General features: G+C 35.3%; 1 protein-coding gene across 3 annotated transcripts in view; it reads right to left on the reverse strand.

Moving 5' to 3' along the window:
- Nucleotides 1–427: 427 nt before the first annotated feature.
- Nucleotides 428–22,115, reverse strand: part of LOC126273177 (uncharacterized) — a 154,540-nt gene continuing 132,852 nt past the window's right edge. For 2 of the 3 annotated variants that reach the window (XR_007549317.1, XM_049976665.1), the window contains one exon: nt 4,882–5,173. Coding sequence is in view for 2 of the 3 variants with exons in the window: in XM_049976665.1 (XP_049832622.1) it covers nt 5,146–5,173 (28 nt within the window). In the remaining variant the exon portion in view is untranslated. Of the gene's footprint in view, nt 3,667–4,881; nt 5,174–22,115 lie in introns of those variants that run through there. The other variant, XM_049976666.1, reaches the window with a different exon arrangement.

The following is a 22,115-nucleotide window of genomic DNA, read 5'->3' on the forward strand; positions in this document are numbered from 1 at the left end:
AAAAACTACATTAGATATGGTGCAGCTTAAGTGAAAAATATTTTTAAAAGTGTCTTTTCCCTGTCTGTCATTGTTGTGCTTTCATATCCATAATTGTTTCCATTTCATCTCTCTCTTCAAATGGCAGGCACTAATAAAATGTGTTCCCAGACTGGCTTTTCTTTTTGTGACAAAACTTTAATTGTGTGTGGACAACATTGATAATACTGGAAGTACCACACTCCACTCAGCATGAATTTTAGATTACAGGACAGCAAAGCCCTTTGTGTCAAATTTTTAATAATTTAACATAGTATCACATAGTGTGCATAGAGCTTAATTATTGTGATCATGTCCCAATTTATGTACCATACTGAACATGCCCAGTAATGTAAATAAAAATAAATCTTCAGAACACTTTTTTTGAGTGGGGTGGTGGGTGAATGTGAGGGAGGGAGGAAGGGTACCACAAGTGAAAATTATTATTCTATATTTATATCACAACTGAAAGCATTTCCTTTTATTTCCAAAAGAGTGGTGTTTTCTTGCAGTAACCATTAGACATTTTTTATAAAATTTACATTTAAAAGTGAGAGATTCTGAGAAGGAACATTGTATGCCAAAGTTATCTCTACCATTCATACCATGTGCATCACTATTATATTTTACTGTAAAGCTGTAATATACTCACATAATAAATAAAATCTAAATAACAATTGTTGTTTTAATTTTGTGCTTCCAAAAACATGAATTTTAGCCACAAAATATTATTTTCAGACATTCTGGAAGAAAACACATTTTATATTTATCACTGCAATCAGTCAAGAGCTGGCAGACAACTTTTTTAAATGGTATGTGATGAAAATCATAGTATATGTACCATTAATATATCTGTTATTCAAACTTATCTAGCAGATGTATCAACAATTTTATTGCATTACAACAAAAAATGTTCATGGTTTTATCAGTTTTCTTGATCACAACTGTAATTCAATATAACTGCACAAATCAAGTGACAGTTTTCCCAGAGTGTTAATCAGATAAAAGTGTGCATACATATATATGTGCAAAATACACACACAATCTGAATTATTAGTATTGGTGTAAGTGAAACTGCTCCTTTCACTGTAGAAAGCATGTGACAGGTGTGAAAATTAATGATTAAATTAAAAAAAAAATGTTCAAAGAAGAGGATATTTCCTTGTAAATCTAATTAGTATTTACCATAGCAGAACAAATTAGTAACTAAAAAGGAAGCTCAGTTTGATGCAAAATTATTTGTACAAGAAACCATTCATGGATGTTGAAATAAAATATTCCTTAAGCTGTCTATGCCTGCTGCTCAAGTAATGCAGAGGAAGACTTGACTCCAATACAAATTCACTTGTTTTAACAGTACACCTATACTCACATTCAAGCATGAGTACAGGATTTTAAATTTTCTCGATATGTCGGTTGTAATTTACAATGTAGCACAGTTCGAACAGAAGAGCTACTACATTGTTTATCACCCACTGTTATCTTGTCTATAAATTGCTTCTATATCAACAATTGTATTCCATAATTTTGCACTAACTAGATCCAGTCATTTTTGGGAAAGATAACAATTTCCTGTGTATTTGGGCATCATCAGTATGACACTAGTTCACTAGTATTTGTGCCTACTGTTTTCATCTTTTTTATAATTATGCTTAGAAATTCAGCAGAAAGTTTGTAATTTTAAGTCTTCTTTAGTCAGTGCTCTATGTTTAATAATGGCAGTACTAGAATTATGTGAATGATAAGTCCTACAGCACTTCTTCATATGCAGAATTGTTAACTGAACACTCATAAATTATATTGACTCATTCCTACAGTAAAGATTGAAACACTCTATAAATTTGCTCAGCCTTCAATTTCTTAAAGAAACAAATAGAGAGTTTCTTATAATTCTGTAATTATTTCAAATATCTCTCAAATGTTAGCATAAGGCATCATAACGCCAATTTGGATTATAACATATTATGAACTAAATTTTTTCGTGAAATTCTCTATTTTGCATCAGAATGCAACAGCTTAAGTAATGTGCAGCTACAGAACACATAGACATTACTGAAACCAGAAATATAAATGTAATAATTCTTCTCTCCTAGACAACAGTAAAACATGTAAAATTTGTTTGTGAGCTGTTCAGTATTGTGTCTAATTGATCTGCGAACACATGATTTTATTACAATTGTGTAAGTTGATAAGAAATACAAATACAAAACTGAGGCATTAATAACAACCGATTAAAATATACCATGCTTACACAAAGTGAAGAGTAAGTCCTTCAAACTAATACAGATTTTCAATGCTCCAGAGCAAACATTCTGTGTTACAGGAATGAAGAATTGCAGAAAATGTTAGAGTAAATGATAAACAGAAGAACAATCATTACAAACTAGTTGCATAGAAAATCAGTATGGACAGGTATGATTCAAATGTCAAATAAATTAATAATGCGTTTATGAAACAAAATGAGTAACAGCTTATGAAGAACAAAGACTGTAAATTTAAAATCTAAACAGTCAAAGAAGAGTCTTGATGAATGATGAGAAATGCAAGGAAATGAAAACTGAGAAAATGAGAACAGATGAAGATAAAGATGAAAAATCATGGAGGTCAGTGTATTTGCACACACAATATATAGGTTCAAAACATGGAGTGCTAATTATACACTGGTGGAAAAAAAATACTTCCCAGTAAATGAATTTAAAGTGTTTTTGGTACAGCCTGCAGGAATATATTATTGTTAACAAACGGAATACAGAGTTTTCACAACCAGAGCTCCATGCAAGGAAAGGAAACACATTTAACTTCAACTGGATGGACTTTCAATTTTGAAAACTCAAAATTTAACCAAAACAATGAGTTTATGTGCAACTTTTGCTTCTCACCCTTCTGAATATGATATGAAGTTAGTGTTTGCAATCCATAGCATGTCCTGCATCATGTGGACACTACTAATAATTCATAAATGATTTTAGCTATCAAAATATGGGTTTGAGTATATAATGGTATGCAAAGGGATGAGTACTGTTCCGTATACTTGTGATTGTTTAATTTTTAGCTACCAGTAAACTTAGATGCCCATGAATCAGTCCAATAACATGACATGATGTACCTTTTTTCATGTGAATCCATATCTTAAAAAAAGTTGTTCTTTTAGTATTTTGACAGGAATAAGTCAGAAATACTAATGATAATTAGAATATTTTCTGCTATATATATTATCATTTGTGAAATTCCTTGTTTAACTCTTTTCTAAATATTAGGGATGTACATGTAACAAATAACACCCTGTTTGTGAAATGTAAGTTGGAAAATGAGGCAAATAAAATGTGAAGAGGGAGAGATATTAAGAAACAATCATTGTTCGCTAAGCCCAAAACATTTGCTCTGGAAGGGAAGGTTGCAAAATGATTGTCTGAGAGATTTTTCTAAAGATACGGTACTTACTTTAAATAATGTCTTTACAGCTGCATTACATTTATGCTACTGATATAGGCTTTTTGCCTGAGATTACATCAGCTTGTAGTTTTTCTTTGCATAGCAAAATAGGTTATTGACCAGGCATCTTACACAAGACCACATCAAATTGTTATTTTAATAGGCTTTCACTGTTTGGATCTCTTGTTGATTAGATGCATTTTCTGTGAATCTTCCCTGTTACAAAATGATTACAATACAGGATTTTCAGATAGAGATTTCACTTAAACATGTAAATTAAACATTTGTTTTGATTGTTGGTTGAAATCTTAATATTTTATGTTTTGCTAGTTAATATAGAGCCAGGGAAAACTAATGAATATGGTAGTTTTGATTCATGAGTGGTCAATGGATCAGAACTTTATGGCAATCTGAAACATGAAAGTTATTATTTTTTCATCAGTCCAGAAAAAATGCTCATAGATTCTAGAGTATAATGTTGTACAATTTCTTGTACTTCTGTTTTCTCTTTATAATTTATCACTGAGAGGAAGTATGGCTATCTCTCACATAATATTATTCACGCACACAAGTTCAAAATTACATTCCTATGTATGTAGTAGCACAGAGCTACTACATAGAATTGATAAATTGAAACTGTGATTGTGACATTCTGTGCTATATGATCGTTTAATGGATTGCCAGTATCTAACATGACTTTGCACGTAGAAATGTAGTAGTGACGAAGTCCACGTTTTATATGGTCAATGCTCCTTTCTCCACCTTTATTCTTGTCATGTGTTGCCTTCTTATAGTATGTTATTTATAACATCCATTTTTTAATTTGAGAAAAATCAAATATTTGTCATTTTAACTTACAAGAAAATTTCTTCATAAATTCTTTTCTTTAACAAGAAGTATCTGTTAAGAGATCTTTGACATTGCTCCTACAAATTCATTCTGAATTTTGTGTAGTCATGAGGGACTGTTACTATCTAAGGAGCAAGTGCTTTATACTAAACCATAAATGTAAAAATAAACACTATTGTGATAGCCACAAAATCCTGATTCGTAGTTATGATATCACACGGCAAACAGCATGCCCATTAAATCAATGTTACTGGTCCCCACAAGGCTTAAATAGGAGACATGTCCCAGAAAAAAATCCTATGTGCATAATTACAACACAGTCCTTTATTTGTGTCCACACAATGCTGTTCATACTTTAAATCATGTATACTGAGAGAAAACTGGTATATTATGTTGTGAATGACTGCTTTTATAATGATTTTACTTTCTGAGATAGAGCCATACTTCTTTCTAGCAAAGGACTATGGAAATGTGAACAGTTTTATTCTCAAAATTTCAAGTTTGATTTTCACTCTAAAGCTATACAGCATTAATTATTGAATTTTACAATGAGCATGTTGAGCTTCTTTGTCCATTTATCGAGCTGCAGTGTGATAGTACAATAACCTGTAATACATTTATGGATGCCTCTCTTCATTTAGTGCTAAAACAATCTATAACATATAGGGCACAAATCAAATGAAGAGTAAATTACCAATAAAAGACTCTACAGAAAAATTTAAAAAATGTTTGTTCACTCTTTGAGAATGTATACTAAACTGAGACCATAACCATTATTATTTTGTATCCAAAGTAGGACCAACAAACTAGTCCACTTACTCGAATCCACTCTTGACCACTTGCCACTCACAGTCTTGTGGTTCTATTGTAGCAGCTGCAGAAGGGAAATCATATGAAAATTTATTATAGAATGTTTGGAATTTCATATTTTTATTCATTTTAAACAAGCAGTAAAGAAAATAATATTCTACATCTGTATAATGCAGTTCATAACAAGCTGGTTTGTAATGGGAACTACAGCTTACATAGACAACAAAAATGTAATGTAATTAATGGATGATACATGGGCCTCATACATTCTCTCTCTCTCTCTCTCTCTCTCTCATACAGACACACACACACACACACACACACACACACACACACACACATTCATTTCTGAAAGTCTAGTCTCATAATTCATGAGTCTTTCACATATAGAGCAGATGAACCACTATATGAAAGGAACGGGAGAAGAAGATATGCTCTCAGTGCAAGTTATTTCAATTCATCATTGTCCACTTTTCTGGATGATTAAAAGATGTATTTATTACCTCTGCTCAATATAGCTTTAGTTATAATTTTTTGCTATTATCTAAGTGTTAAGTTTGTAAGGAAAAAAAGAAAGATTAGCAGTTAACATGCCATCAGTGATAAGATCATTAGAAATGAAACACAAGCTCATACTGGGTAAGGATGAGGAAGGAAACTGCACATGTCATTTTTGTAGGAAATAGCCATAATGTGTCTCAGCTGATTTAGAGAAAACACAGAACACCTTTATTGTAATGGGCAGGCAGGAGTTTGAACTGCTGCCCTGAATGTGAGTTCAGTGTATTAAGCATCTAGCATTTGAGAAGCTAATTTACATTGCTTATTACAGCTAAAAAAACCACAAGCACCACCTTTCAGTGAATATGAACCTCTGTAAACTGTGTAAGAATGATCCACTAAAGCTTTCATTTCAGATCAAAAAGATGTAAAGATTCAGGGCAGCTTGAATTTAGAGTATCCCAGAGCTCTGGAGGAAGTAGTAAAAGAGAAACTGTACTGGGCTCCATGATGACATCAGTGCTGCCTAGTGTCTCACATATTCTAAATGTTCTGTTTTTAAGAATACTTTTACTAAATCACAGTAATTCTTTCTTATCATGTCAATATAATTTCAAAAGGTATGATTTTGAATGGTAGTTAGTAACAATAATTAAGTCAAGAATGAAAAGATACATGTAGAAAAAGGAATTAATTTTACTAAGGAAAACAATTTTTTTTTACATACAACTTACTCTGCAAGCTGGAATTTAAATGATACTTCAATGCTAATAAAACAACTTCCATAACTATATACAATAAGGTATTCAAACATACACATACACTACAAGAACACAACTCCATATCTCAGGTGTACGGTGAAATATTCTGTTAGGAACTTACAGCAAAACTGGAAGATGTGAAATTTAAAAAAAGAAAGAGTGATTATGTGAGAACAATAGGAAATAAGCTGAAAGGAGTAATTCTGATAAAGCCTCCACCTCCCAGTCCCCCCGCCCCAACACACACACACACACACACACACACACACACACACGCCTTTCAGGTGAATATGAATATATATATTTTATTCACTGACATACTTATTTTAGAGTTTCGTGGAAGTGAGGATGAAGTCCTATTCAAGATTGTATAGCAAGCATTATCGTGCATTCTCCAAACTTTTCTAGATAAATAACTGAGATATAAGAATGAGGATTATTTACAAACAAAATACTGTTCTACATATAAAATGCTTCTAAAATAACACAAAGTGTCATCAAATAAGAAATATAAGAACACAGATTTGTCTAGAGAAAGAACTTACTGTTAACAAACTGTTAGAAACAGCACTTTTAACTTTAATATGTAATCAACTAAACAATGTAAGACCACTGCCAAAGCATAATAGTTAGTCAAAATTTATAGCTGTGTTGTCTTAATCAGTGTAGTCATGTACACTATTGTAGCAGTTAATTTATCTGAAGCAAGAAAATGGTTGTGCCAGTGCACTCTTCTTGTTTTATAAGGATTTTTATTTATTTATTACATAGTCTTTTTTATCTATATCACCAAGGGCTAAAGATATTAGGCATGTAAAATGCACTGAAATTATACACAACTACTTGCACAATTAATTCTTTAAATTGCTATGTGAATTAAACATCTGCATTAATTATAAATCTGTTCCTCAGCTTATATATTTAATTTAATCATGTTTGAATAGCAAATTACTCATAAAGCAGAACTTTGCAAGTACATGTATTTATTGACTCAGCAGAAGCAGTGATATTGTAAATAATACTATGAATTTTTAAAGATTTTTATATCCCTGATAGCTTTTATATTATGGGGAATTTTGTCTGAGTTTCAAACCTGATTGAAATGCCCCTTTCTGATACTGTGCAATATAGGTGTGAGTTTCATGAAGGTTTTTGTTCTATCCACTATTATGTTTATGAACATTACAGATTTTTGCAGTCTTTTGATTTTGGCAATTAAATTTACTTTATGGAATATGTGTATTACTCTAATGTAAGCACATAGCATCAGAAGTGAATTAAATGCTGTGAAAGCAGGTTTGTATTATTCTATTATTTTACTTCTATTCGTTTTTCTAATGGTCCTCTTCTACAGCCTGAAAGTACTGAACAATGTTGGAAAATTTCCTCAGAATATTACCCCATAATTTTGGTATTGTTGTTGATGCAGAGTTGAGTTAGTGAGGTTCCATTTTATTTCTGTGAAGTGTTGCTGTTATGACAAATATGGTACACAAAACAGGCCAGGACATGCTTCTCCATTTTGTTTCTCAGCTTCCCTGCCTAGTCTAACTACCAGAAAATCCTCCACTCCCTTGGGTGTGAGTGGCAGATAATGAAATGACCTCTTTGTGGTACAAACTGCATTACTTTGCAAAATCCTTTGACTACTTACAACAACAAATGGTACAGTATTTCCAACAAATTTATGGACATCTCTGTGCAAGACTGCATTGTAGGTGGAGGAGGTCAGACAAGCTACTGGAAATGTTTTTTAAGAAAATCTGTGCATTCATTTATGACCTTATGATTATGAAGTATTACAGTGACTACACACATAATTCACATGAAAGTATACTAAATTTACAAAATTTTGTTTACAAAATGCAGTTTATAAATATTGAATGAAAACTCAAATGAAACTATACATTTAAAATTTCAAGACAGCAAAGTTGATAAGGATCTAAGAAATAACAGATGCATATGCAAGTTTAGACTTTTCTCGGCAAATCTTGATGTTTAGGTCTTTTCGGGTTATCTGCCAAGCCAAGGTGTTGTTCTGCAGCAATGTTTCAGCAACTCTCCTACTTGTCATTTTCAGGCAGAGTGTTGGGTTTGTGTCATGTCCAGGTCCCTTTAGCCTCTGGACTGCTGGCTTCTCTGACTTGTCTGCATTGACAGCACCAATTGCATGGCTGCAGAATGAGTGTTGTAGTGTTATGGCCTGTGGCGGTGCTGGAGGTGGGGAGGGGGACAGGGGGAGGGGGAAGAGGTGTGGCCAGTGGTGGTGAGGCCTCCTTGGGTGCTTGCAGGTTTGTGCGTTGCATCCTAGTGGGACCTGTCCATTCCATCTGCTGTCTTCATCGTTTTTGCGTCAGATTGTTCTTGTCATTGTCATATTTTCGTTATCACTGAATCCGATACAATGCTAAGTTGGAAACCAGTATCTCAGTTGACAAGGTTATCATAGATTCATATCTCCAAATCCTCTTTAAAGACTGAATCCCAGAACCTATTCACCCTGCACAGCAGCTTTTTTTGTTCAAAATAAAACATTTCATTCTCGTTGAGACTATGTTCCACCACTGCAGACTTCTGCATTTGGCCTAGGTGAATGCTCCTTACGTGTTCTGAGCAGGACTGCAATATACAACACTGTATCTGACTGAGTTATTGTTTGCCAAACTCGCAGCTGATGCCGTAAACTTCAGGTGTCAGTATTCCTAGTTCATCCTTCGCTGAGCCCGGCGTATTCTTGATTTTGACCAATGAGCAAAAGACTGTTTTGATGTTGATCTTTTCTAATATCTAGCACTTGGTATTCCTTCCTGTATGTTGGGCTGACCATGGCAAAGGTAGCCTCACTTCTGGAGATGCACAATTTGCACTGGTGAGCAGATGAGGCAGAGAAGCCTGTGGTCTAGTGACTATAAAGACCTGGGTAGCACATGAATCCAACACTTCACCTGAAGATGACAAGTAGGAAACTTGATGAACTGTTGCCACAGCTGGTAACCTGAGAAGACTTCATCATTGAGATTCACCAACAATGTCTAAATTTGCATACAGCACACCTCTATAGGAAGGAAATATATCGCAGCTTCAAGATGCTGCAGAAACTTCATATCAAGAAGGCAAACCTGCTTTGCAGACTAGCCTTCCTGCAACAATGTTGGAACAAGAAAGTGCTGCCTCAGTTCACTCACTTGCAACATCCTATGAACACAATGATGACAAAATGCATTTTACAGCGCACTAGCTCAGCCTTGGTGTATTAGGAGATATGAATCACAAGGCTTGAATTTGATAAAACTGCTTACACTCTACTCACATGGCAGTTGGAACTGGCAACCAATCTCTCACCGTGCTTGTGATAGTAGGTAGATGGTAACACATTCACAACCAGTGAACTCTGAAAATGCCACTGTGAAACAAAAAGACAAGTTCTATCGACTGCCAGGGGCTCAACTGCAGTACATCGATACAAGAGGTTCTAGGACCATTATCAGTTTAACTGGAAAGGAATTGGATGAGGGAACAACATCTGTGCTGTAAAAAGGATTAAATCTTACACTGATTCCAACAACATTACCTAAAAAGAAGATCATCAGCAGCATTGATCAGGCCACCTGGAAAGCAAAAGTGCCAAAAACCAACATCTCTGGGCTGAATGTAAAACAAAAAGTGACCTACAAGAAGATGAATATACAGTCATCCTAGTAGCAGACAAAGGCCATGTGATGGTACCCCTATAATTAGTTGACTGTTGGCAGAAGATTGAGATCATTTTAGAAGGTCTAAAATCTTTCACTCATTGCCCAAAATCAAGAATAAGCTGGACTCAGTGAAGCACAAAACCGGAATACAAACACCTGGAGTTTAGAGTATCAGCTGCGAGTGTGGCAAACAGTACATCACCAGACACAGCATTGTATATTGCAGCACTGCTCAGAACACGTAAGAAGCATTTGCCTATGCCAGATAGAGAATTTTGCAGTGGTGGAACACAGTCTCAACAGAAACCTGCTGAACAGGGTGAATGGGTTCTAGGATTCAATTTTTAAAGAGGCTATGGAGATATGAGTCCATGATAACCTTGTTGTTTGAGATAGCAGTTTACAACTTAGCATCACATGGAATGCAGTGATAACAAAAATATGACAAAAATGCTGCAATGCAAAACCAGTGAAGGCAGTGGATGCAATGGACAGGCCCCACGAGGATGTGATGCCCATAACCCCCCCCCCCCCCCCCCCCCCAGCATGCAGGGAGCCCCCACCACCTCTGGTGTGACTCCTCCCCCACTATGGGTTGTGACACTCCTTCTGGAGGCATGTGATTGGCACTGTCAATGCATACAAGGGAGGGGAGCCTGCAGTACAGCGGCTGTAAAGACCCAGACAGGACATGGACCCACTGATTCACCTAAAGATGGCAAGTAGGAAAGTTATTGAAATGTTGCCACAGAATGACACCTTGGCTCAGCTGACAACCTGAGAAGACTTCATCAATTGATACATAACTTAACTACTTCATGAATTCACTATAGCGAGTACACTGTGCAAGATTACTTGTCATTGTTGGTGGGGCATATACACAAATGTCAATACATTCCTTTCATATGTATTTATTTCAAGTTAATTGTAACATCTATGTCACAAGATGCAGAAGTTATTTCAGATAAATTCAAAATTAACTTTTGAAGTACAAAACAGATTTGTGTTGTGTAAATTTGCAACTGACCCATGATCACTCTTTCATGTGCTGGACTTATACTAATATAAATTAAAGTCAGTCCTTTTTCTCTAATTCAAAGAGCTACATCCAATTGTATTGGGTGACCTACTGCAGGCGTAAATTGTTATAAAAGAATGCAATTGCAGCCAGGCAAACCCCAGTTAGGATTCAAATGCAAAGTTTCTCTAGGACTACCTCATGCCCGAAGGACTGCAGTTTGTCACTTTGGCCTAGCTGCATTGTAGCATAAAGACCAGTATGAAATAAATTAATATTGTATCTCATAGCTAACAATAATTGTTCAGTTAGATTTTTGGTACTGCAAACTCGTCACAGTTTTCAGTGTAGAGAAGTGGTACTTCCTACAGCTATGGGTGTGAAATGGTTGTGAATGCCTCAAGAAGTTCTTGAGACATTTCTCATTAAGTGAGCATGCTTCAGACATTTTGATCCAGCATCACTCTGAGAGACAGAAGGCAACAGTCTCATGACTCTTGTGAAATGGGCTAATAGGTTGGGTCATAAACAGAAGTGTGCCCTTCTACTTACAGTGAACAGAATATACACAATCAGATAAGCCTGCAATACTAAAAAACATGTGAGGAAAATCTATTCATTTTATTTTAACTCTACCATTTGTCTGATGTGATTATGAAAGAGCTGTACAAAAGAAATTACCTTTAGTGTACATTGATGACACTGAAGAAGAAGTTGTGTGTCTTAAAATATTTCATGATTGTCACTGAAGATAAAATCCACTATTAATGAAATATTTGTTTCTAAAGCCAAAATACAATAAATGTGATTTGTCACTTGAAGAACCAGGAAGTAACTAGTAACTCTTCTTTGCCATATGATACTTGTGTATATGTGACTATTAATGACAGTATTTTCTTCTGGTGAAAGTTTTATTTGTACATACATCAGGGATAAAAACCTTGATTTCATCACCGTAAGCATGGTATATGTTAGCCATGTGTAATTACTGGCTTGAGTAACTAACTCTGTTCTGTTTTCACATACATTTACTGTAAATTGTATTTGGACACCTTGATTTTTCAGCTTAGGAGTTTTTTCTAGTGACAAATCACTGTGATATCAAGAATGTGGACCCTAGACTGTAGATGCTTATTATTTGTTTACATATGAAGTGTATAGAATAATCAGATATGAAATTTTGTGTAAAATAAAATAAAACTGTAGACAGTTGTCCATTTTAGTCATACACTAACAATTCAGATATTTATGGTTTTCTTTTAATGCTTCCCTTGGTCCAGTATCATGCTCAAATGGCTGAATGTATCTCAAAACTTAAAAATAATGCATTCTCACGAGAAGGCAGTTTGATGTTGAGCTTTTGTGTGGATGAATTTACAAGAATAGGCAGAGGGAACATAAAAAATCTATAGCATACTAAGTGCCATTGCTAACTTGCATTATTTCTTCTGCATATTTGGAATCAATAGGTATTTAATTGATTCTACCCACATCAAAAAAAGTTTTGCATCACCTCACTTCCAACAGTTCTGGAACCTTTACAGAAAATTGGAATAGAGATAACATAAAAATCATTTCCAACTTTTTTATTGCTCATGAAAACCACACATTGCATGTTGTACCACCATACAGCAAGACCTTCACAGATGGTGGTCCAGATTGCTGTACACACTGGTACCTCTAATACCCAGTAGCATTTCCTCTTGCATTGATGCATGCCTGTATTCGTTGTGGAATGCTATCCACAAGTTCATCAAGCCACTGTTGGTCCAGATTGTTCCACTCCTCCCCAGCGATTCGGTGTGGATCCCTCAGAGTGGTTGGTGGGTCACATCATCCATAAACAGCCCTTATCAGTCTATCCGAGGCATGTTCAATAAGATTCATGTCTGGAGAACATGCTGCCCATTCTAGTCAAGCAAAGCCGTTATCCTGAAGGAAGTCATTCAGAGATGTTCATGATGTGGGCACGAATTATCATCCAAGAAGATGACTGCTTCACCAATATGCTGCCGATATGGTTGCACTATTGGTTGGAAGATGGCACTCACATATTGTACAGCCGCTACGGCACCTTCCATGACCTCCAGTGGTATATGTTGGCCCCACGTAATGCCACCCCAAAACAGCAGGGAACCTCCACCTTGCTGCACTCCCTGGACTGTGTGTCTAAGACCCTCAGCCTGACTGGGTTGCCTCCAAACACATCACCAACGACTGTCTGGCTGAAGGCATATGCGACACTCATCGGTGAAGAGAACATTATGCTAATCCTGAGCGGTCCATTTGGCATGTTGTTAGGCCCATCTGTACCACACTACATGGTGCTGTGGTTGCAAAGGTGGACCTCACCATGGATGTCAGAAGTGAAGTAGTGCATCATGCAGCCTATTGCTCATAGTTTGAGTCATAACACGACATCCTGTGGCCGCACAAAAAGCATTATCCAACATGGTGGCATTGCTGTTAGGTTTCCTCTGAGTCATAATCCATAGGTAGTGTTCATCCATTGCAGTTGGGCAGCCTGAGTGAGGCATTTCATCGACAGCTCCTGGCTCTCTGCATCTCTTCCATGTCTGAACAACATCACTTTGGTTCACTCTGAGATGCCTGGATACTTCCCTTGTTGAGAGCCCTTCTTGGCACAAAGTAACAATCTGGATGCAATCAGACCATGGTATTGACCGTCTAGGCGTGGTTGAACTACAGATAACTCAAGCCATGTACCTCCTTCCCAGTGGAATGATTGGGACTGATCGGCTGTCGGACCCCCTCCATCTAATAGGCACTGCTCATGCATGGTTGTTTACATATTTGGGCAGGTTCAGTGACATCTCTGAATAGTCAAAGGGACTGTGTCTGTGATACAATAGCCACAGTCAATGTCTATCTTCAGGAGTTTTGGGAACCGGGTGAGGCAAGATTTTTTTTATGTGTGTTTAAGATTTGATGTCTCAATTTTCATTATTTTGCTCCACTCTTCTGGTAGTGGCTTCATATCACTTTTATTTTCAATATGATTGCTTTTAGTTTAGGAGCCTCAGATTTTCCACAAAGTTTGTAACATATTTAAGTCAGGAGATTGGTGTGTCTTCATCTGTTCTACAGTGTTGCACAGGAGACACTTTACAGTACTTGTGGCAGTATGCTTGGTACCACAGTCCTTTGGAATTCAAAATTGTTTTCACCTACATCTCCAAATCACTGTATGATGTTTGGTGAAGTGTACTTCATGTACCACTTCCTTCAACTGAAATCTACACACTTTCACCTTCACTACATTAAAACGTCTTTTTGCCCATTTTTCTGTCAATGAAATGCAGGTTTCCAATTCCAGTACAACTTGTTATATAACCACAAACAAGCACTGACTCAAATCCATACTTTATTTTATCCAGTTTTGTTTGGAGAACAACTGCAGTTGTTTTCATAAATTTCACAATAGGAAATACTGCAACCAACCACAAGTTTTCTTGAAATGATTTTATTATACCATTGCTAGTTTCAGGGTCTTCTTTTTAGTTCCATTCACTGATTGGTATGGATTGTAAAAGAAAATAAAACTTCTGTCCTATAATATGTAAAGGAGGGCTTTTCAGGAAGACATGAGTGTAGAACTTGCAAAAAGTCAACACTACCATCTGACAATGGGCTCTGTCACAAAACTAGTAATGGTATAATAAAATAATTTCAGTAAAAACTTGTGACTGGTTGCAGTATTTCCTACAGTGTAATTTCTGCACTTTATGGTTGGGACTACTGTACATATTTGGGGGTGCAGCTGTTTATGTACTAAATGTAAAATTAAAAATATAAATGAAATTAGTCAGCTAATTCATATATTTTATGTAGGAAAATATTTTATTTTCATTTAAAGCTGAATGAACTATGTTCTTACACATTTTACTTGCAGTTAATGACCATATATCAAAAACTGTTCAGTTTATCCTCACAGTTTTTTTTTTTTTTTTTTTTTTTTTTTTTTACTAAGCATTTATGATTATGGATAGAGTTCAGAACAAAGACAAACATGGGCTAAATGAGTGGAAGACCAAATACAACTTTCTTCAATAGAAAACAATAAAATGTGTTTGTTTTGTAATGCCATCCCAGCTGGGCTTAGTTCTATGTCATTTCTTTTTGTAAATAAAATGTTATTTCTGTATTAACTTACAGAAGATGTTACAGCAGGTAAACCAAAAATGTGGCCTTATAAAATTAGGCGTGAAAATGTGCAGGTGTGAAAATGTACATAAATACCATATTTGATACTGAGATATATCTACTTGTTTAGAGATGCACCTGGCTAATACTTGACTTAAACTGATACCCACACTGCTAAGGAGTTGTTCTTACACTAACAATACAATGATTTGCATACGTAGACAAGAGAGGACAGCACAGTTCAACATTTCTTGATATACATTATGAGATTATTTAGGTTTTGGTTTATTTTCTCAAGACTCTAAAGTGAGATAAATGTTAATCCTTATCCACAGCTCTAAAAATCTAAGAGAATTTCGTCTGAAGTAGCCTCTATTGCTGTAATGCACAGTAAACCATAATTTGCATACGTTATGATTCAACACCCTAGTGAAGGCAGCAATTTCTGTCAAAACATCTGCTCTTGCATGAATAGATTGGACTGTTTTATTGAAAATGAATTTAACAAATGAATACTATTATGTGACGTTGTAAACTTTCACAATGGAATAACATGGGATATTCTTCTTGGATTTGAGACTGGATCTTCAAATCAAGGTCACATAATATTTCAGTGGCCCACCTGGCTATCATCTTCAGGTGAGATGCTGCCATTGCTAAGTCTCATGGTACTGATACTGTGCTAGAGCCAGTGACACATATATGCCAGCAGAGAGTACTCAGCACATGCACCAAGTGTTGTAAATGCTGCCCCCACTCCAGAGGATACTGACAGTCTCACTGATGGACAAAGAGAAACAAAAATGAGCTGTCACTGCTGTAACTAATTGTCAAATTCTTCTGCTGACTGAAAATGCCATGTTTTAATTTAGGTCAGCACACAGTTCCATGACCTTCCCAGAGGATAGCTCTTGTATCTATTAATAAGATTATCAGCAAGTCTAATTTCAGTGGCTTCTTTCAAAATGCAATCCAAAAAATAAACAATGGCAGCAACCATCTGTGTCTCATTATGTTTCATTATGTGTCCTTCAGTTCAGAAATATTCTGCCACTGAGGAATTTTCGGGTTTCTGTGACCTCGTATGGTGGCAATATTTCGCGCACCTGTTCCCGACAGTGCAAATAGTTTATGCTTGTAAGCTTTGATGTTGCCACCCTGGGGGGTGGCAGCAATCCTGACACATGGCACATGGCACATGCCACATGCACTGTGTACTCTCTGCTGGCCTATATAGGGATGCAAGCTCCAGCATGGCAGCATTTCAGTGAGACTCAGCAAGCATCTTTAGATGACTTTTAGGTGGATCATTGAAATATTTTGTCAACTTGGCTTGATGGTCCAGCTGAGAGAAGTGTCAAAAGTTATTTGAGACAGATTTACAGGCCAGCATGCCAAAGTCTTTGCAGATTCACTGTGTGTTTGAAAGCTTAATTACCTAGAAATCCAAATCTAATTCAACAACAACAGGCAGTATATTTACTTTTCAACTATCACCCATTCCCCCAATCTATATTAAGGATTGGGCAGTTCATAGCCGTCAACTTGCTCTCTCTCTCTCTCTCTCTCTCTCTCTCTCTCTCTCTCTCTCTCTCTCTCCCCCCCCCCCCCTCCCCCTTAAATTATTCACAAGTTCCATGGGACCACCTTAGCCAACCTACTCAGTAAGTAAATACTTAAACCACAAACATTCTACTGAAAATGCCATCTGTAAACCATTCTCTACAGTGGTTAAGGAGATGTTAACAAACTGTTTTTCTGTCTGTTCATTGCTGAGTGAAAGCTGCAGTTCATTTTGAATGAGTCCATATCATTAGCCACTAATCCACAAAGTAGTGTATTTATTGCAGGGGCAGAGTTGGAAGTCAAAGACAGTTTAACAGTGGTATGTTCAAAGTTGATTAACTGTCATCATAGATTACTAGACTGGCATAACTACAACAATATTACTGGTCAGGTTGTATAACCTCAAGTTGCTTTACCAGTAACACCCCATACCCCAATAATGAGCATTTTGTGGAGCTTAAAAGTGTGTTAAACTGTTTGGATTGCACCTCCAGATATCAAATCACCTGTGACAATTTAAATGGCAACTGATTCTCCACAAATCACATATCAATTTGCTGCTAACACTGGGTTTAACAATCATAAAAGAATCTTGTAGATATTTAAAACACCTGGAGACAGTGAAAAGTTTCAGATAGGCTAAAAAACAGTGCCATTAACCCAAAGGTTGGTTTGAACATCACAAAGTAATAGAAACTAGATTACAAAGTGCAAAACATTTCCTATTTGAGTTATGCACTCTGACTATGATTTATTGGAAACTGCAGAAAGATAGGACATTAAGGCAAAATGACATGGAAAATTAAAAGAATTGCTGAGATTTTCAAAGGTAGGATTCAACTGAGGGAAATGAATACAATAATAGACAGATGGGTAGATTTGAGAGATGAAGTGGTGAGGATAGCAGAGGATCAAACAGACAAAATGAGAAGGCTGAGTAGAAATTGTTGAATAACATGAGAGATATTGAATTTATGTTGTTAAAGGAGAAAATATGAGAATACAACAAATGAAGAAGATGAAAGAGAATATAGATGTCTAAAAAGGTGCAATATGTCTAAGCAGAAATGGTTAGAGGACAAATGCAAGACTGTAGAACATTCTTCTGTGGGATTTACAAGATTGTTCCCCTTTACAGAAATATTTAGAAAAGACACACTAAGAGCTAGCAAGTTAGGTAATGAAATACAAGTTTTTTGCTGCAGCATACATTCTGAAAATTTTTTGAGATGTTTGGGAGAAAAGAAGTGGGTCTATAATTACAGGTGATGCTTATCTACACCCTTACTGATGAGTGTCACTATTATGTATCACTATTATGTAAATCAATTCACCAGGAAATACTGCTTGATTTGTTGACTACTAACAGAGATACTCAAAAAATGATGATGTCAAGATAGCATATGATCTTCATACATTACTAGAAGCACAATTATTGTTCAAGAAAATAACCACTTTATAGGATTGTGAATTTTATTTGTCTAATAAATGTAGTGAATCTCTGTCTTCATTAGTGGGTGGAATGTTTGCTGCCATTCTTACAAACTAAACATTGCAGTCTGTGAGCAATGACTTTAATATGCCACCCTGTAGCTACAATTGTTATCTGGGAACTTAGTTTCATTTACACCTCTTTTTTAATTATTTTGTTGTTTAATAACAGTTCAGATCATTCTTTCCATTCTTAATGTGCTTTTCATTTATTGCATAATATACATTTTGCTGATTTTGAAACAGACTGTAAATTATACAATATTTGTAGTAATAAAGTTTTAACTCTTTGTTACAGTTTGTTCTCTGAGTTAGACTTTTCTCTTCCTGGCCCTAGAAGTATTACTTCAATCCCATTTCTTATCTTACCCTTCATAATGAATCAGTTTTTGAAAATTTTAGAATGTAGCGATTGATTTTTTATGTTTGCTTTGTTCTTTCCCATTTGTTTTTCTTTCTGTGGTTGGTAAGTGGATACTCCTCTAACATTCTTCACCTGAATTTGTACTAATATGAGACCTAATTAATTGTGAATAACATAAAATCACTCACTTTTGTGATAGTACCTTTTCATTGTTGAAACACACATGTTTTTTCCCCTACTTTTAACCACTTGAATGTAAATGAACAATATATCACTTCTCATTGATATACAGCAGTCTATTCCACATTCATGTAAAGTTTGCATTTTTGCAAATATATTTGTGTGTGTTTCAAGAGATATTTTGGCAGATTGCTGACAAACATTGTGAGCAATTTGAAGCACATTATCATGCAGTTGAAGAAAAAGTGTTGAATGAAAACAGAAATAACCCTAATTTGCCAATCTAATGCAAGGCATGAATTGTGATGATCAACCAAAACAATATGTATTGTCGTATAGAAGAGAGAACTGGAGCACTGCCTCAAACTTCTTCCAAAGCTTTGCAAAACATAAAGCACATCAGGATAATTGAGCAACCCAAGTGGAATCAAACATAATCTACTGAAGAAACACCTTACACAACTTATTCTTCAACAATTTTTCATTTATTAACTTTGTTTCTGTTTATCAAGTTGCAGAATATTTATTGGTTTTTGCTTACACAGTGATGTTGAAGTAGTTCTGGAAGAGGTTAAAAAGGAGAAAAATTAAATGGAACTCAAAACATTATGGTAAATCAACACATTTTTATTGTTTGAAAATAGATCTTGAGGATTACTTTTTTTTTTATAAATATACCGTAATTTATCAAAGCGAAGTGTTTACTGTGGAGGACAGTGTTATTCAGTCACAGTAAATAAATAATAGGGGATATTTACCAGTCAAAAGTTATTTGTGACATTGAGAAAATACACATTTAATAACTTCAGATCAATCTTTTGTGAACATCAACGTGTTTATGCAGAATTCAAAAGGAATTAGAAGAAAACAGTTGAGGTCGAGCTGTATGCCAGAAAATGTATCCTTAGAGATTTTTACTAATATGAAGGACAATTTAGAAAATTATGAAAAAAATTATTAGAAGGCACTGTAATGCTTTGCAGAGAATTATGGAATGAGTCGATTGAATGAAACACACATTCTGGCAGAGTAGCTGCTGCTGATCTTCATGCTAGCTCAAGAGAAATGAGAGTAACTAAGAAATACGCAGTAGAAATAACTATGGATTCAGTTTAAAAAGTAACTTTTATATAGTTATCCATATAATTAATGTAGCAATGGCAAGTGACAATGCATTAATTAAGGAGCAGTTTCTTAAAGTTCGTGTGGCTGAAAACATAATTTCAACATCTTAAACAGTTCCAGAAAGGAACATGTTAGCTGAATCATGCTTTATATATAAAATCACTATATCTCTTGCATTTTCCCATGCTGCTGTTATAGCAGCACAGATAGAAAACCTCATGTGAATGATACTGGTACATAAAATACTCTTCGGTCAAAAGGAAGCTGGTTCAAAATGTTGAACACAGTCAATCTTCTGATATTATTCTCTGCTTAACACTAATACATTATTTGCTAGGCAGATAGCAATATTTTGTGAAGAATGATTATTTTTAGCTGTGAATGTGTATTCCAAGCTGTGATCTTACCAAGAAAACTTCAATCAAAAGCATTCTCCATCAAACCGAAGACAAAGCACATAATTATGAGCAACACTTCTCATTACATAATAATTTATTTGAAGTACATGGCTTAATTTTCTACAACATTTTTAACCTGTCAGATAACAATTTTGAATATCGCATCATTTTTTGGAAATGCATCTGGGATATTATTGACTTCTGCACCAATATTTTGGCTGACAGCCTTTAAGCCATTATCAATGTGAATCACATGCAAGATTTTTTAAGAACTTTACTCTGTGGAGTAAAAGCACATGCATCACAGGTAACATTGTTGGTAACAAGAGCATCAGTCATAGGTAAAATTTATACCTCTAAGGATAAAACAAAGCAAGTGCAGTATCAGCAAATACATAGTGCTTTATGAAGTATTTTGTTGGTTATTATAGATAGCACATGTTGGAATCCCAGGTAGTGAAGACTTAGTGCAATATCTCCTTTAAGAGCACAGACATGAAATAAGGAATTTCCAAGATTTGTCAAGCTGGAAACTCGTTCCTCAGTTGAACAGGTTGTCTGCTAATTGTATTTTCACAGCTTCATTGATCACTGAATCCCTGTATAATAAGGCTGTGTCCAGTATTTTCACTTTCCAGTAATCCATGGACTGGCCAGTGGAAATACAATGTACAGCCACACGGATTTGTTGAGCTGTAGTAGGTGAGCGTATCACTGGTGTTCAATGAAATGTTCTTTTACAATATTCTTTTGCAAGTGACTTCCCTTGAGAATGGTGGAAAAGTGCTAGCCAAAATGTTGGTACAAGAGTTAATAATTCCCAACATGCACTTTCAAAAAATGGTGGAATATTCTATCCACTCAGAAAACTTCAATAAACACAACAATATATGATTTCATTAACCTTGAGAGAATTGGAAATAATTAACATCAGTAGCTTATCAATACAAATATGGTGAGTATGATGGGAATAACATATGCAGAATGACATAGTGACTGAAACAGAATCACCGAAGGAAACTTGTTCAGCACTTAAGTTTAACATTTCATAGTTCCAGATGTCCTCAAAAAATTTGAAGGAAGTTATCATTTAGAAATTACAGTTATGATCTAGTGTTGTGTTGTGATCATACTGTATTATAAATCTGTAATCAAGAGAATTACCCAATAATGTCATTCAGTACCTAAAATCAATGCATGTAGTAAACGTAAGCATGGTTTGTCTGTGCATGCAGTAACTTAGCAACTCATCCCTACAGACCCAGGGAGCTTATATGATTATGGTAGCCTTCCATTGTTCATCCATGAAGGAAGTTTGGTTTGGAACTGCATGAGCTGGTTTCAATGAGTTGGGTTTTGAAAGAGGCCATTACACCAATGGACTTCTTATAATAGTCAGTGAAACAATTGGGAATCAAATGCCAAAGCAGAAGAGGCTGGCCATAATATTTCTGATAGAATATTCTAAAATGTTTTAAAATCTTCTGAAAAGTTTTAGACTGTTCTAGAATATTCAAGAATGACGTAGAATATTCTAGTATGTTCAAGAATGTTGCATTATACTGTTGTTGTGAGGATACGTTCCAGCTCAGACATTGAGACACATGCATCAATATGCTTTTGAAAATTAGAATGGTCTGAGTAAAAGTAAAAGTGAAATAAATTTAAGTGAAAGTGATTTACTTAAGGTGGTGAACAGTGTATTGACTCGAATTTTAGTGTCTTAAATGTTGTAATAGAATT

This window comes from Schistocerca gregaria, chromosome 5, assembly GCF_023897955.1.
Source record: "Schistocerca gregaria isolate iqSchGreg1 chromosome 5, iqSchGreg1.2, whole genome shotgun sequence".
Taxonomy (NCBI): Eukaryota; Metazoa; Arthropoda; class Insecta; order Orthoptera; family Acrididae; genus Schistocerca; species Schistocerca gregaria.